Below are 14,110 nucleotides of genomic sequence, written 5' to 3'. Positions count from 1 at the left end.
AATTCTATGGAAAATCTGCTCTTTTTGTCTTTTCACCGGAATTGCAACATTAATATATTGACCTTCGGGTTTGACCCAAGTCCTAGTGTATCTTCTTGCGAGGGACTTACATTTGTTCTGCGTCCGGAGCAGCGTGAGTTCCTTCCTGAGCTCGTCGAGACGGGGATCAGGTGGCGGCGGTGGCGCGTCTCGCAGTCGCTGCAGCTCTTGCCGCGCAGTCGCCAGCAGAGCGTTGGCCGCGGCGGCCGCGTCACGCTCCCGTCGCTCTGCCTCACGAGCTGAGCTTAAAGCAGCTGATAACTCCGCTACTTGTTCCTGGGCTTCCCGGTGTGCTCGAGCCGCTACTTCAGCGTTCGCTCGAAGAGTTTCTGCTACACCACGAAGTCTGCCCACCTGTAGAAAATAAAAAATGACTATTAATGAAATCCAATCAAATATTATTTATTTTCTCTTCTACATTGTCTCGGGTCTGGGTGTTTGTGGTACCTTCGTTGTATCTGAATTCCATTACACAAGTGCTTTAGCAACTTACTTTGGGTTCAGAACAATGTATGTGATGTTGTCCGCATTTATTTATTTATTTATTATTTATTAAAGCACATTTTAGAGTCAAATTTTACATTATACTGAGTCTGGTGTCCACTACAGGTGAAATCTGTGTTGAGTTTTAGTGCTACGTAATGATATTCATCCGGTTAAAACTTAACGTCTCAAGTCCAGTTTAGAATTTCCAAGGTCTCTTATGGCAAATAATTATCTGTTGGCTCGAGATTGAATATTCATATCAATTTGCATTCCACAAACTAGCACTTCATACCATGAGACCATTACGGGCCAAGTCAAGCACGCAAAAATATGATTAGTTCTGAGCATAATGCTAAGTACCAGTAACATGAACAATATTTGACCCTGTTAGGCCCTAATATTGTCCTTATCACACAATCTGACCTTTGATAAATCTGGTTGCGATTTTAATAAATGGAGCATAGATATGAAAAGTTTATCTTTGCATATCATAAATGTTGGAAATGAGAAAGGTTTATTGTGCGGCTAGCGGCCTATGTGAATGATAAGGAATTCCATTCAATATGTAGCTATAGAATACATTTCTATTAAAGTGACTGTGGAGCGAAATTCTTAGGTTATCAGCATTGATCTTGACCTTTGGCACGTTTTTATTTACAAACAGAACAAACATTACTTTGTTACTGTTGCCGAGTCCGACTGACCGTGACAAATGGTAGGTTATTTTTCTTCAACTATTTCGGTATAATTATTGATTATACAAATTGGTAAACGATAACGGTATGATGAATTGTATTGGCAAATGTTTTTAGCGCGGATGTAAGGGAAATTAGAGCTTCCTATGAAACAGTAAGATCCATATACTGGGCCAAAAATGTCACCTTTCTTCAACCCATTCCCATCGTCACTTACATAGAATGGTCCAAATATCTCCGACTAGGGTGATTTCTCCTGTGTATGAAGGATTGAAACGCATTGCCATACACCGACACAAAAACGCGGATGACGTAGCACGGCGGTTCAGGTTTAGTCAGTAAAAGTTTGACACTACCCATTTCCTCCCCCGAGGGAGTGGGTGTCCATGAGGATTTCCCCGCCTTATAAAAGGGTGATTTCTCCTCACCTCCTGTTTAAGTTCTGAAGCTTCGCTCTCGGCAGCACTGAGCCTGTCAGTGATGGCCACCAGCTGTGTGTCCCGGTCGCGCTCCACCCGCGCTATAGCCTCGCGACTCCGTCTCTTCTCTTCCGCTATGCTCTCCTCACAACGGCACTCGATCTGCGAATAACATGCATACTTATTTAGGACAACGGGAGACATGTTACATAAATCTACGAACTGAATTAAAGTTAAAAACATTAATATGCATGCAGATATGCACACGATACAGACTTTCAACTTTATAAATATCTGAACAAACTTAAAGTCAAAATTTCCTGACTAAATGTTTGTGCAGAATTCTTGTTAGTTTAGTTTTTACCCGACTGCCAGGAGGGTTATGTGTTTAGCGCGTATCTTGTATGTATGTAATATTCTTTATTTCACTCAGACTTTAGTATGCATTAATTTTGGACCCACCATAAGAATGGTATTCAGTAAGTTTTCTGTTGTTGCAACTTTGTTCGACTGATAATATTCAATAGCCTTACAAACCTGATAATATTCATGAAGTTTTTTTGCCGTCTATACTAAAGATCCGACTTCAGAGAGTTACATTACACAAATATTTGAAGAAATACAAGACAGATGAGGAATGAGATCGATGCGGTGATTACCGCTACTTAATTGGCCAATTTGAAATAGTGGAGGTATTGCTCTCTTTAATGGACTTTCTTTATGACAATCCGCTTATTACCGAGTTCCATTGATTTCAATACGGATGCATACAATGGGCGAAAATTTAGCACTATATCACAACTGTGTTTTTTTATAAATGGACACGTCCTTGTCCTTTACCCATAATTGCAAAACTATTTTTTGGCTGTCCATTATCGATAGATCCTATACAGCTAAAGTGAAGTAGTTTTGGTAAAAGTAAAGAGTACCTACTTCCTTCGGGTTTTTTTCAGAACAGACTCTCTTTAAGAGTGTCAAGAACAAGATTAATTTAATACGTGCCTAATAACGATTAGTTAAAAATAACTACGATGGAAATCATGCGTGTCTCACCTCTCGTATCTGTTCGTCGAGCATGTGGACCCTCGCCTGCAGCACCGCATTGTCGGCTTTGGCCCTCGCGTAGCGCTCGTCCGCGGTGCTCTGAGTGTCCGCCAGTGACGTCACCTGCTGCTGCAGTAGCTGCACCTGCCAACAAGCAACCACATCAATTATTTTATAAGAAATATTAAATAAAAAAAAATATTAAGTTGTCTGAAAAAAATACAAAACTGGCTTTGTGAAAATTTCTAGAGATTTTAGGTTTAAGAGCACGATATTGATACATGTTCTGGAATGTTACCGCAGTTTCAAGAAAAAGTCAGGTCAAGTAAGTCATAATACCACCACAGACAATAATACGATTGTCCCCAACATTTATAAACTCAGTAATTAAGATAATACGTCTCAACCACAAAATTTAAATTCAGAGACATTTAATTTAAAAATATTTATGTCATTTGTAACTCGATATGTTTGAGTGTCGATTTTTAATCGAATGGATTCGATACTGCGATAACTGGCATGTTTTTATCATGTCACGCACTACTGGCCACTAATGTTATTAGTATAGGTTAGGGTACTTTGTAATGTAGTAATGTAACTATTGAATCGATAACAATCTCTGGAGATTCATTGTTGATCGCTCCACTCACAGTTATGTAAGCTAGGTCTGGTATGCACAGTTCATCTAATCGATTAGGTATCGCGTGTTCACTGAATTATTTTAAATAACTCAAATGAGTAGCGGTCTGAGAGTTTCTGTCTAATTAAAAACTTTCGCGTGATTACCGCTTGGTATTCATTTCACTACTCAAAAAGGTATTTGCGAACTTCTAACCTGACTTTCTGTGAGGGCAAGCTAGACTTAGTACTTAAAAGATAGCTTTAAATATATTTAACTGAGCTTATATTTTTCCTATACGTCAAGTTTTCTTTTTGATTCTCATTGGATGTGTTTCTACAGTTTGTACAGTTTTTTGGAGTAGCGTCAGCTTGACTGCGGCACCGGGCTATTCTATGGATAGACTCATAAAATTAACGTTACAGATAATTGTTAAAGGCTAACTTAATATTAAAGATCTATACAATTAAGAGAACAGATTTCATTCGACCTTACAGATTGTAAATTGAACATAACGTAGTAATCCACAAATATACACAGCGTAATACCGTCAGCTAACATCGTCACACGGTCACCGATTCGTCAGTCCTATACTTGCCAATTCCCCTACATACCTGCTTATACCAAGCAATGATGCACGACTGAGTATAAGTAACACACGAGACGATTATTTAATGTATTGTGTATAGGTGTATCTAAGAAATTGTGTTAATTAATTTTAAAGAAGAATTACATTTATATTCTACTGGAAAAGGTTTGGAAGGGATTCAATAATAAGGTGCTCAGCAAGGGCAAACGGGCACTGCATTAAACACACACTACTTTTTATCCTCTGGTAACACCGCAGAATGCAACTAGTCGACAATATAAGTTGACTCTACATTATGTTCCGTACCTAAAGGAGTATAATGACCAATTAGGTATATTATACAATAGTATTGGCATTTGTTCTATGATTGTGAGATATGTAACACTACAAGGAATGTGGAGATTTAATCGCACCACGACATTAAGAAATAAGGAGAGCAAACTCTTGTTGCTTCAAAATAAAAATAAGCTAATATTAAAACACTTTGATTGGAATGCTAGGTCATTCTAGGTCAGTAATCGTCATGGAAAAACTGATATACTTAATGATTACAGTATTATTATTGATGAGTATTTGATATCAAATTCGCTGGACATTAACAAAAACACTTTAGTTTTTGATACCGCTGAAGCAAGTCGTCCTTGAGAGGTTTTCTGCGTTCGTAAGTGAGACTGTGCCAAATCAACGATACTTAGATCACTGCTACCGCAAATAATTATATAATTGCAAAGTAATTGACTTCTTCGTACTATATTATAGCAATTGCTTTAAATTATCTTGCAATACGTTGAACGCAATTTTGCAATATCTTTTTGAGAGATTGAGGAAGCAAATGCGCAATCACGGTCAGAACTGTTATCATTTAAGTCAAGGTATCCTTATCTTAGATAAGATTGATTACGTTCCAAGTCTTGATAATTAATAATTATTCATAAATTTAAACTTTCTTTGTTTTCTACGATCTTTTAATATCAAATCGATCTTCTGGGTTCCTCGACTTTGACAGGGACGAAGGTGTATTGTTTATGTAACGATGTAAAAATTTTGAATATGACATTAGTTAACCTTATTAGGGGATAATAAGAACGGATATAGGATAATAAAAATAAAATTGCATAAGATACAGTAGAAGTTTTGAGAGCAAGAACTTTAATAAAATCTTTACACAGATGATCATTGATGCGTAATTCTAATTAAGGAGAGCAAATGGTAATCGTTTCGTTTGGCTCCACTAAGTAGCGTTTAGCCGCGACAAACACGATATGCTCATGTATGTATGTATGTATGCACATTCCTACCCACTTGCTGTGCTTTATGCTCGGACAACTTCATAGTATCCGTTATTAACCTGTGGATTTGAAACAGGTTCACAAATGGCTGAAATCTAGAGGAAGATGTTTATGACAAATTTTAGATAAATGTATTTGATAGAAATGATGGATGTTAACGCCAGAATCAATATAATATCAAAGTAAATATAATTTGAAATCATGTAGTAGTTAACTGGTGTTTAATTTAAATAGTGTTTGTAGCTGTGTAAAATATTTGAAGATTCAGTTGTTGTCAACACGTTATTTATAACTAGTTTAACTTATTGATACAGATTGCTTAATGGTACTTAATTGTAACAATCATTTAAAATGATTTACACGGGACTTGAAATTACCAATGCAATCTTGGAGACCATAGTATAATAACTAAATATGACTATTTAAGAGATAGGTATATGATGTTAAAGTTGTGATCCACAAATGTACATAGCTTTAAGCTTATACTGTAACACCTCCAACACATTATGGAATTCAAAGAAATTTATTTTACTACTTTTGTAGAGATCTTTGCTTTTAACCTGCGCACGCGCAAGCTTTAGTGCTGCACCGTATTATAAGTTACGTACAGACGTATAAGCGACACAAATAAGTAAATAATTAAATGTATTTTTCTAGACTTCTTTAAGATTACTGCAATAATCAGTACAAATGCTAAATCGAAAGTAACACAGTATACACATAACTTTGAAATGACAACATTTTAACACGTTGGTCAATCGTGGACTTTTGCTCAATATGTCAAATGTCAGAATCATACAAACTCATCAACATTCTTACTAAGATTTTACGTTTACTCAGATTAAATAATGATTCGAACAAATATTTATCTAAGTCTAGGAATGACAAGAAACTAATCGCTTGTAATTATTTAGCAATTGATTTGAATGGAGGGTGTATTTTTCATACAACGTATCTAATGGAAGTTGAGTAATAATTAAATACAGACTATTGTAAGCTAAGTCTGTGAAAACTGATCCATTTCTTCAATGAGCTTCACAACGAGTGATTCATACAGCATGTTCTCAAGAAGCGATTCATTCATACAATTTATTTAGCCAGTAGTGAATAAGAGTTTATTATCTGCTCTGAAGATGGCGGATGACCCTGTGAATCATTTTCATGGCTGCGGTGACTATCCCGATATATTTATCACCACTGCCCCCAAAAGAAGTGAGTACATTTCTGCAAGTTAAAAAGTTGACAGAAAGCACTTAAATGAATGGGAATCAGTGTTCGGTACGTCACGTGATTTAATTATGGAGCTTATTTCTTGACGTCACTCAGAATTTTAGAAGAGAACATCTGATTTAAGTTGCATAAACTTAAAAAGCCTTCACTAATTCATAATTTAAGTATTTAATACAGTTTAATTGTGATATAGAGAAACGAAAGGCCTCATCGTTATTTAAAATATAGTTAAGCAAATAACAAATAAAGTGGATGATTTATGATCTAGGTATTTTCAGTTTTTGCAAGTACATAGATCAATCACAGATTACTTTTTATTAAATTTCACGAGCTTTTCAATAAGGCAAGTAGCATATTGTATATGCCAGTATTATTAAATGTGAACGATACATTGATGGGAAACAAAATGAGGAATATATCTATACTAATATATAAAGCTGAAGAGTTTGTTTGTTTGTTTGTTTGAACGCGCTAATCTCAGGAACTACTGGTTCTGATTGGAATTGAAAAAATCTTTTTGTGTTGAATAGACCGTTCATCGAGGAAGGTTTTAGGCTATATACCATCACGCTGCGACTAATAGGAGTGAAGGTACTTTGGAAAATGTGGAAAAAACAGTTCAGGTATAAATCATAACTTATATCTTCTAACCACGCGGACGAAGTCGCGGGCAACAGCTAGTTATTTATCTTACTACACATGTAATGTATGACGCATTTAATATTATCATACCATCGATCACTGAATCATATTTATCTTATTTTTACGAACTTGCCGTCAAATGTTACATCTTCTGAGTAATATCAAATTGAAAAGTGATGTTTTTGTTTTTTAGAAAATTCCAACGAAAGTCTGAGATTTGGTTGTTTTTGTATAACATAAATTGATAACTTATCAACAAAGTGTCTTTCGAAAAACTTACTCATAGATATGAAAAAGATGTAGTTTTATTTTTGTATATGCTTTCTTTATTTTTGCTAAAATAAATAAAGGAAGGGATGGCTTAAACCTTCTCAGTCATGCTGAAGTTGTGATGTATCACTTAAGTTACAGTTTCTGACATTAGCAAGCATATGCTACCACGAAAGTTCAAGAAAACAAGTATTTAAACCTCTTTGGTGTTTAGAAACTAAAACATTTTCTAGGTGTATTTGCAGAACGTACAATTACAGTGATATACCTATCTATATGTTTAGAGTTAAATGACCAGGCTATGGTAACAATTAATGAGAGAAAAAAATCACTAAGTATGTATTCAATTATTGCTATCTGTCGACGACATGCAATGAGCAGGAGTCCGTTGAAACTTGGAGTGAAAACTGTTTTAAATATACATTTTCGAATCGAAAATTCATTACTTTCATCTACCATTTTGACTTGTCCTGCTAATATTATAAACGCTCAACTTTGTATGTATGGATGTTTGTGCGCGAAAACCGCTAAACAGATTTAGGCGAAATTTGGTATACAGATAGTTGATAATCAGGATTTACCCAAGGATAGTTTTTATCCCGGTAGTCTGTTTCGGATCATTTTTCGATTAACACAGCTAGTGATATTATAAACTGCATAGTCTGAATTATAAATGCAAGAGCAGCTATGATTCGGAATACATAGTTTACTATAAACACTAAATGCTTGTTAAACAATTGTTAAGCCATAAAAAGCTTATATCGATACATATGTAGTATTACAAAAGGTAAGTACCTAACACATTCGAAACAACGCTCCGAGCAATTAAATTAACATCTCAAGAAGACTTTGTCAATTTCCAATGATATTACTGATTTAGCTACGCTCTCATGGGAAAAGTGAAATGAATTGTCTTTAAAATGTAAAGCTGTGGAATATATCGAACTTTCGATCGGTTGAAGGTACTCTCGGTTTTGTTGAACTGGGCCTACCACTATCTCTTCAAGTAATAATTTTGTAGGTGTGGGAAAGAGATGCAGTTATAGGGAGTGTAGAACGCTGTCACGCTTCTACAACTGCGATAATGTTATGTAAGAGGTGGTAGAGGGCCCTTTGAGCGTGCGCTTGCGCAGACTGGTTTCACTCGGCTGATGTGCTCGGACCTATGGTTGAGCGTAGATCGGGAATGATTTGTTGCTGTGATGACTGCTTGTGGAGAATCTTATTGTCATTCGCGTTTGTTGGTGGGTTGTTAGTTGACAGGACACACAACCCACCAACAAACGGTTTTGTACTACAAATTAAAAAAAAAAACAAGAAAATGTACTCCAGGGTCATATTATGGTATACTTATATTAAAGTATCAAGAATCCGAATTACGAGGCTGTTATAGAATCTTTAATCTTTCCAGATTACTCAACGACGAAGTATTAAACCAAAAATATACTTTCGTCATATACCATACCATCTGTCCGTAACGACATATCTCATAAACTTAGTTAAGAGGTTAATTTGTGCCCATTATGACGGACACAACCAATTTAGATTACTTAACTCGAAAGAGAGAGAAAACTGTACTTAACATCAAGTAATTGAAAATAATTAAGACCTTACAATTATAGGGGCGAACAATTTGATTGCAATAACTAAAACTTTAATACCTAGGTCAAAGGTATTATCCTCTGACCTAGGTATTAAAGTTTGTTTTACTAAAGCATCAGTCTATCATGAACTCTATTATTCCGAGTCTATTAAATTTGATTTACATTGGAATATTTTTTAATATAATAATATTATGTTTTCTTAAAAGCTCAAGCATGTTTCTTCCTGAGAACAAGATGTAACGGCCCTACAGAGAAACAGTTACGCACTCGTACATATTAAAATGTGTTAACACTCCACTTCAATTGTCAAGGCGGCATTGTCGTTAATACGAAGTACGGAGGTACCAGATATGGTCGGGCACTTTGTTAAGTACGTTGCACAATCGTTTAATGTACAAAACCTACGCTATCTACTTTGGAACTATTCCCAAGGAGGTTTTACTGTAGCACCTTTAAAGTCAGTGAGAATAATGCTGGGGGTCTATTATCATATCTTTTAGTAAGACTGTTCGAGTTGTGGGAAAGAGATGCCATGCTACGCCGTTTAGAGCGTTGTCTCGCTTCCACAGACGCAACGGTCTAGCTTTAGCAGGTCTTGGTGTAGGTTTCCTGTTCTTGTTATTTCATACAAAATTGTTCAATTAATATCTGAAAGTTATGATTATTGGTTTTGGGTGTCTTTAGTCATATCCGCCAGTTAACGTACGCTACGACTTTTCATATTGTTTACTCATGAAACAGACTTGTTGTGTGTAAATAAAGCATTAAAAGCATAATTGGGTCAGCCATTATGTATGTAAAATATCGATCGACCAAAAAAAGTTATCAGTTTATTTAAATGACGCAATAATTTAAGTCCTGTCGGTTAGCTAATGAAATGAAGCAAATTATCAGAAAAAATTACTCGCAGTTGCACTAGTTTTCAAAAACGACACCACCTTTCTTTCTAGAGCAGAATATTAAGCAGATCAGGCTACAGGTGTAATTATGATTACTGACATTTATTTGACCGCAGGCTCCAAGCTTCAACGTGACGAGTAACAGATTGGTAAGACCATGATTATTATCGTTAAGTGCAATCAATAGGCACTTTAGTTGAATAGCAGGCGGGGAGCGCTCGTGACTTCCTACATTGAACATATTTCTTGGTTGTTGTGTGCTGTCGACTTGTCTTGCAACTTTCCACCGTTTGTTAAGTCCCTCCGATGGATATTTGCGAGTTGACGGTAGGTTTCGTTCAATTACCGTCGGCGAACGGTTTCAGATGTCAAGTTGGTCTGTAATGGGCGCGAGATAAAGACGTGCGTTGACAATTGACGCGAAGATGGATCCGTGATCAAGCTATGCATGATTAACAATTTGTATGTTGACATTGATGTGTTTCATATTAATGCAAGAAAATCATTAGGGTGGGTAAGTAGGTTGGTTAGTACTTGATGGTTTAGTTAATGTATTCCAGGAAAATAGTCAAATATGGATCATTGTGAAAGTCAGGTCAAGTAATTTTATAGTTTTGGCAGCCAACCAAAAAATAATACGAGATACACAGAACCAAAAAAAAAAAATAACGAGATTTAGAATGACTAGGATGATTATGCATCCGTTTAAGTTGCATCACAAATAATTCAATAATCTATCACAGAGTAGGTTAGAGATCAAAACATCGCTAATATAAATTACGTTATCAAAGACGAGCATTGAATACCTAATAAAATTGCAGATATAGCGGTCAACGTCCTCGTGGCGACGCCCCAGTTAAATAATAACAAAGTATTAGGTCGTCCAAACGTATTGTTTTACCATCGAATCGATATGCACTGCGTTGACAACCGATATCGGTAACGGACAACGGTCAGCTGTGGCCTGTACCCGTTGCTGATTGTTCTAATTGTTTAACTAATTAGACCGACAGACATAATAGGTTCCACTATCAGAGTGTTGGTGTATTTAAATTTTCAAGTGTTTTATTTAAGATTAATGTTTCTGGTGCAAGAATAGTTTGTACAGTTGCTGCTATGGGCGTTGTTACGTCTCAATTTTGAAATAAAGAAGCAGCAGTAGAACATTATGAAATTAAAATTTCTGAGAAAGGTATGGAAGCAAAACAAAAAGTTAACTAAAACGATAAACCTAAATTGTTAATTAAAACTGCAGAAAATATTCTAGCATAAATATAGGAAACTGTAGATTTTATCTATGATGATACCTCTCACTTACACGTAGTTAGAGAACACTTATAAAATACGTTAACTAAATTAAATGCGATTAATGCATTTTAGGTTAACTATCGTGCAATGCAGATATAGGTTTACTGCGAAGCTATTAACTGGATAATTTTTGCAATTTCTGCAGTATTTAATGAAACTTGATGAAATAGTGAGGGGAAAGTGCAACTTAGTGACATATGAGGAAGAATTCATCGTACGTTACGTAATATTAGCATCGATTAGCAAAACATTTAATCGATATGAGAAAGTTGATTGATATTTTGATATCATCTCGGGGGCAATGCTTTGCCCCGACACGATAAGTGCTGTTATGTTACTCTAAAGTTAAAGACTAGTTAATTAATTTGATACGATACGCCCATCCCATTTACTTTCGCAGTGTATAATTCTCATGTGAATGAAAGACCACACAATAAGTCGTAATGGAGAAGACTTTTGAAAATGTAGGGTACAAAACTTTGTATCACCGTATTTTGCCAGTGTAATTGTTGTGTGTTAATTTTCAATGACTAAGCGTATTTCTTCGGTATCTATTGTACCTTATGCTACAACTTGCAAAGAATCTAAGTTTTTACAACATCCAGGAACATTTGTAAAGGGAAGTAAAATTAAATATTCGCACGCAATACTTATTATTCGCACAATACGTACTCTGGACGGGCACTGTCCGTGACACAGTTATCAACAAGTCTTATATAAGACAACGAACGAATTCCGGTAGTTACTACTAAGGACGAATCAATCCGTGTTTACTCTACAAAGTAGAAGGTTTAGATTCGTATGCATTAGAATGTAAAACATGTAACAAAACAAATGAACGATCGTGTTATGACAAAAACTTAAATATTATGGAATATCAACGAGGAAACTAAAACATCATTGTATTGCACCTAATTACATGTTAGGAGGCATTATGCAAATTATGCTAAACATGGTAACTCTACATACCAGGACGCCTTTCTCAATAGCTACGAGCAATAAATTAAATTACGGTATTGTTTCGCTAACGTCTTTTCGAGAATTTTGTGTGAATATTCTTTGAGCAACTGTTATTACATATTAATGATGCTTTACGTAGATTTTTTCCCTTCTAAGGCGTTCGATATTTTTACTAACAGGTTTACTTTTTTAAACTATTTCGAAGATTTGAAATCATCAAATCAACAACGAGTGTTTGCGATATCAAAACACTTGGAGATAAAGTCTGATAAAATTTTAATCTACGATCAGAATTATACGTTTTATCATCATCGATAAGTTGGTATTCCACAGGGCTGTATTCTGTGCCCCTTATCGAACCAGCTATAACACAAAGTTTGTTCGATAAACATTCATGTCCTACAGAATCGCGTGACACTTGTAAACAAATCAGAGCCGGCGATGGCACCAGCAGGTCGAGAAACGACTGCTTATAATAAAGTACTTTTGATTTCCATAGAATGTTGCCAAGCAGACATAATATCGAAGATTCGATTTCTTTTGCTAAAATAGTTTGAACTGGATCGATTCAGAAAAAAATGACATAAAAGTTCAAACTGCAAACATTTATAACTCGCATTAAAGAGAATTCGTTCCAATTGAAGTGGTTTTATTTTTTTAAATGATCATTTTCTTGTTTACTTACTGTTCTTAGAAGTCTGGATATTTATCAGTTTCTGATAGACAGACAAAATTTGAACCACTTGCAGTGACACAAAAAGTTTCGACCTTAAATACATTCTAAGCCAGCATTCGGTTAGTTCGAGTCACTTTCAACAATCTTTATTGTTTTCTGAATGCCATGAAATGGATTTTGTAGAAATCCTAACGGGAATACATTGAAATATAAGTATTTGAAATATTGTGTCTGATTCCTTGATGAATCAACTGGAAACTGAACTTAAACAACAGGAAAACCACGAACAATATGGTTTTGGTAGGCGTCACGACTGATGGTGTTACGCAAATAAACATTTATAGTAAAATTACCAAATTGCAGCAGACAACTTTTAAAATGCACAAGTTAAAAGTAATGCTTGTTTCATGCAACGAAAGAAGCAAAAGTTTTTACAAATATGATTCTAACAATGCTCACTTGATCGGACAGATTGTCACACCACTGATGAGCAGCGGTCTTCTTCCCACCGTTCAGACCATTGGCAATGTGCGGCGTTAGAGGTGCTCCAGTAAACAAGTCCTCCGTGAGGCTCGCGTCAGAGGTGATCCGTCCTCGGACCTCTGGCGGAGGACCCTGCGGGCCTACGAAGTCGAACTGTCCATCCCACATGTCGTACTCCAGTTCCAAACTGTCCTCAACCTCAAGTGGCTCACCCATCGTGCCTCTGGTAGACCGATTGAACAAACCCGATTTAAACATTTAAGATCCGGTCCTCTTATCTTTGGATATATTCCAGTATTGCACTGTAACTTTGCCTACACTTACACATAAATTAAACACTATTTCGTAAAGTAATTTGACTTTTAAACACGATTAGAATATTTCGTTCGATAAAGCTAGAATTATAATGGCACTCTAGATTAGGGATAGTTTTTGCAGCTCTCCTTTTTTAATACAATTATAAAACTTCACATTCACGTAACACTGCTTGCATAAAGAATCACTGTGTCACATTTTTCACATAGATGGCTTCACTATACTCCAAGATAGAAACTATGATGATCACCTTGGTCAGTGTAAACACAATTCCTTTAATTGTCGTCGTAAACAAGTATTAAAATATCGGGCAACAGGAGACTTCGCCGAAGTCGATTTAAACTTTTCGACGGTTGCACTGACATTCTTTTCGCAAGGAAGTTATTTTGCTTTGGGAGTTGACTTGTTTGAAGAGCTGAGAAGTTTCACAGTATTACTCGTTATCGATGTCGAGTAGTAACAAATGTTAGTTGTGGCTTGTCACGGAGTACGTGGTGTTGGCACAGTATCGCGGCGGGCACTAACCGGCGCGCGGCGGCGGGC

The 14,110-nt window shown here is 36.0% G+C and overlaps 1 protein-coding gene across 9 annotated transcripts in view; it reads right to left on the bottom strand.

Moving 5' to 3' along the window:
• LOC113501046 (rab11 family-interacting protein 4) overlaps positions 1-14,110 on the bottom strand; it is a 94,690-nt gene that overhangs the window by 3,419 nt on the left and 77,161 nt on the right. For 8 of the 9 annotated variants that reach the window (XM_026882031.1, XM_026882030.1, XM_026882029.1 and 5 more), the window contains 3 exons: positions 2,693-2,827; positions 1,649-1,801; positions 111-393 (listed from right to left, as the gene is read on the bottom strand). In XM_026882031.1, coding sequence (XP_026737832.1) covers positions 111-393; positions 1,649-1,801; positions 2,693-2,827 — 571 coding nt within the window. The remainder of the gene's footprint in view (positions 1-110; positions 394-1,648; positions 1,802-2,692; positions 2,828-14,110) is intronic. The other variant, XM_026882027.1, reaches the window with a different exon arrangement.

Source organism: Trichoplusia ni, chromosome 15 (assembly GCF_003590095.1).
Source record: "Trichoplusia ni isolate ovarian cell line Hi5 chromosome 15, tn1, whole genome shotgun sequence".
Classification (NCBI taxonomy): domain Eukaryota; kingdom Metazoa; phylum Arthropoda; class Insecta; order Lepidoptera; family Noctuidae; genus Trichoplusia; species Trichoplusia ni.
Note: the sequence above shows the minus strand (reverse complement) of the source record. Positions and strands in the feature narration are given on the sequence as shown.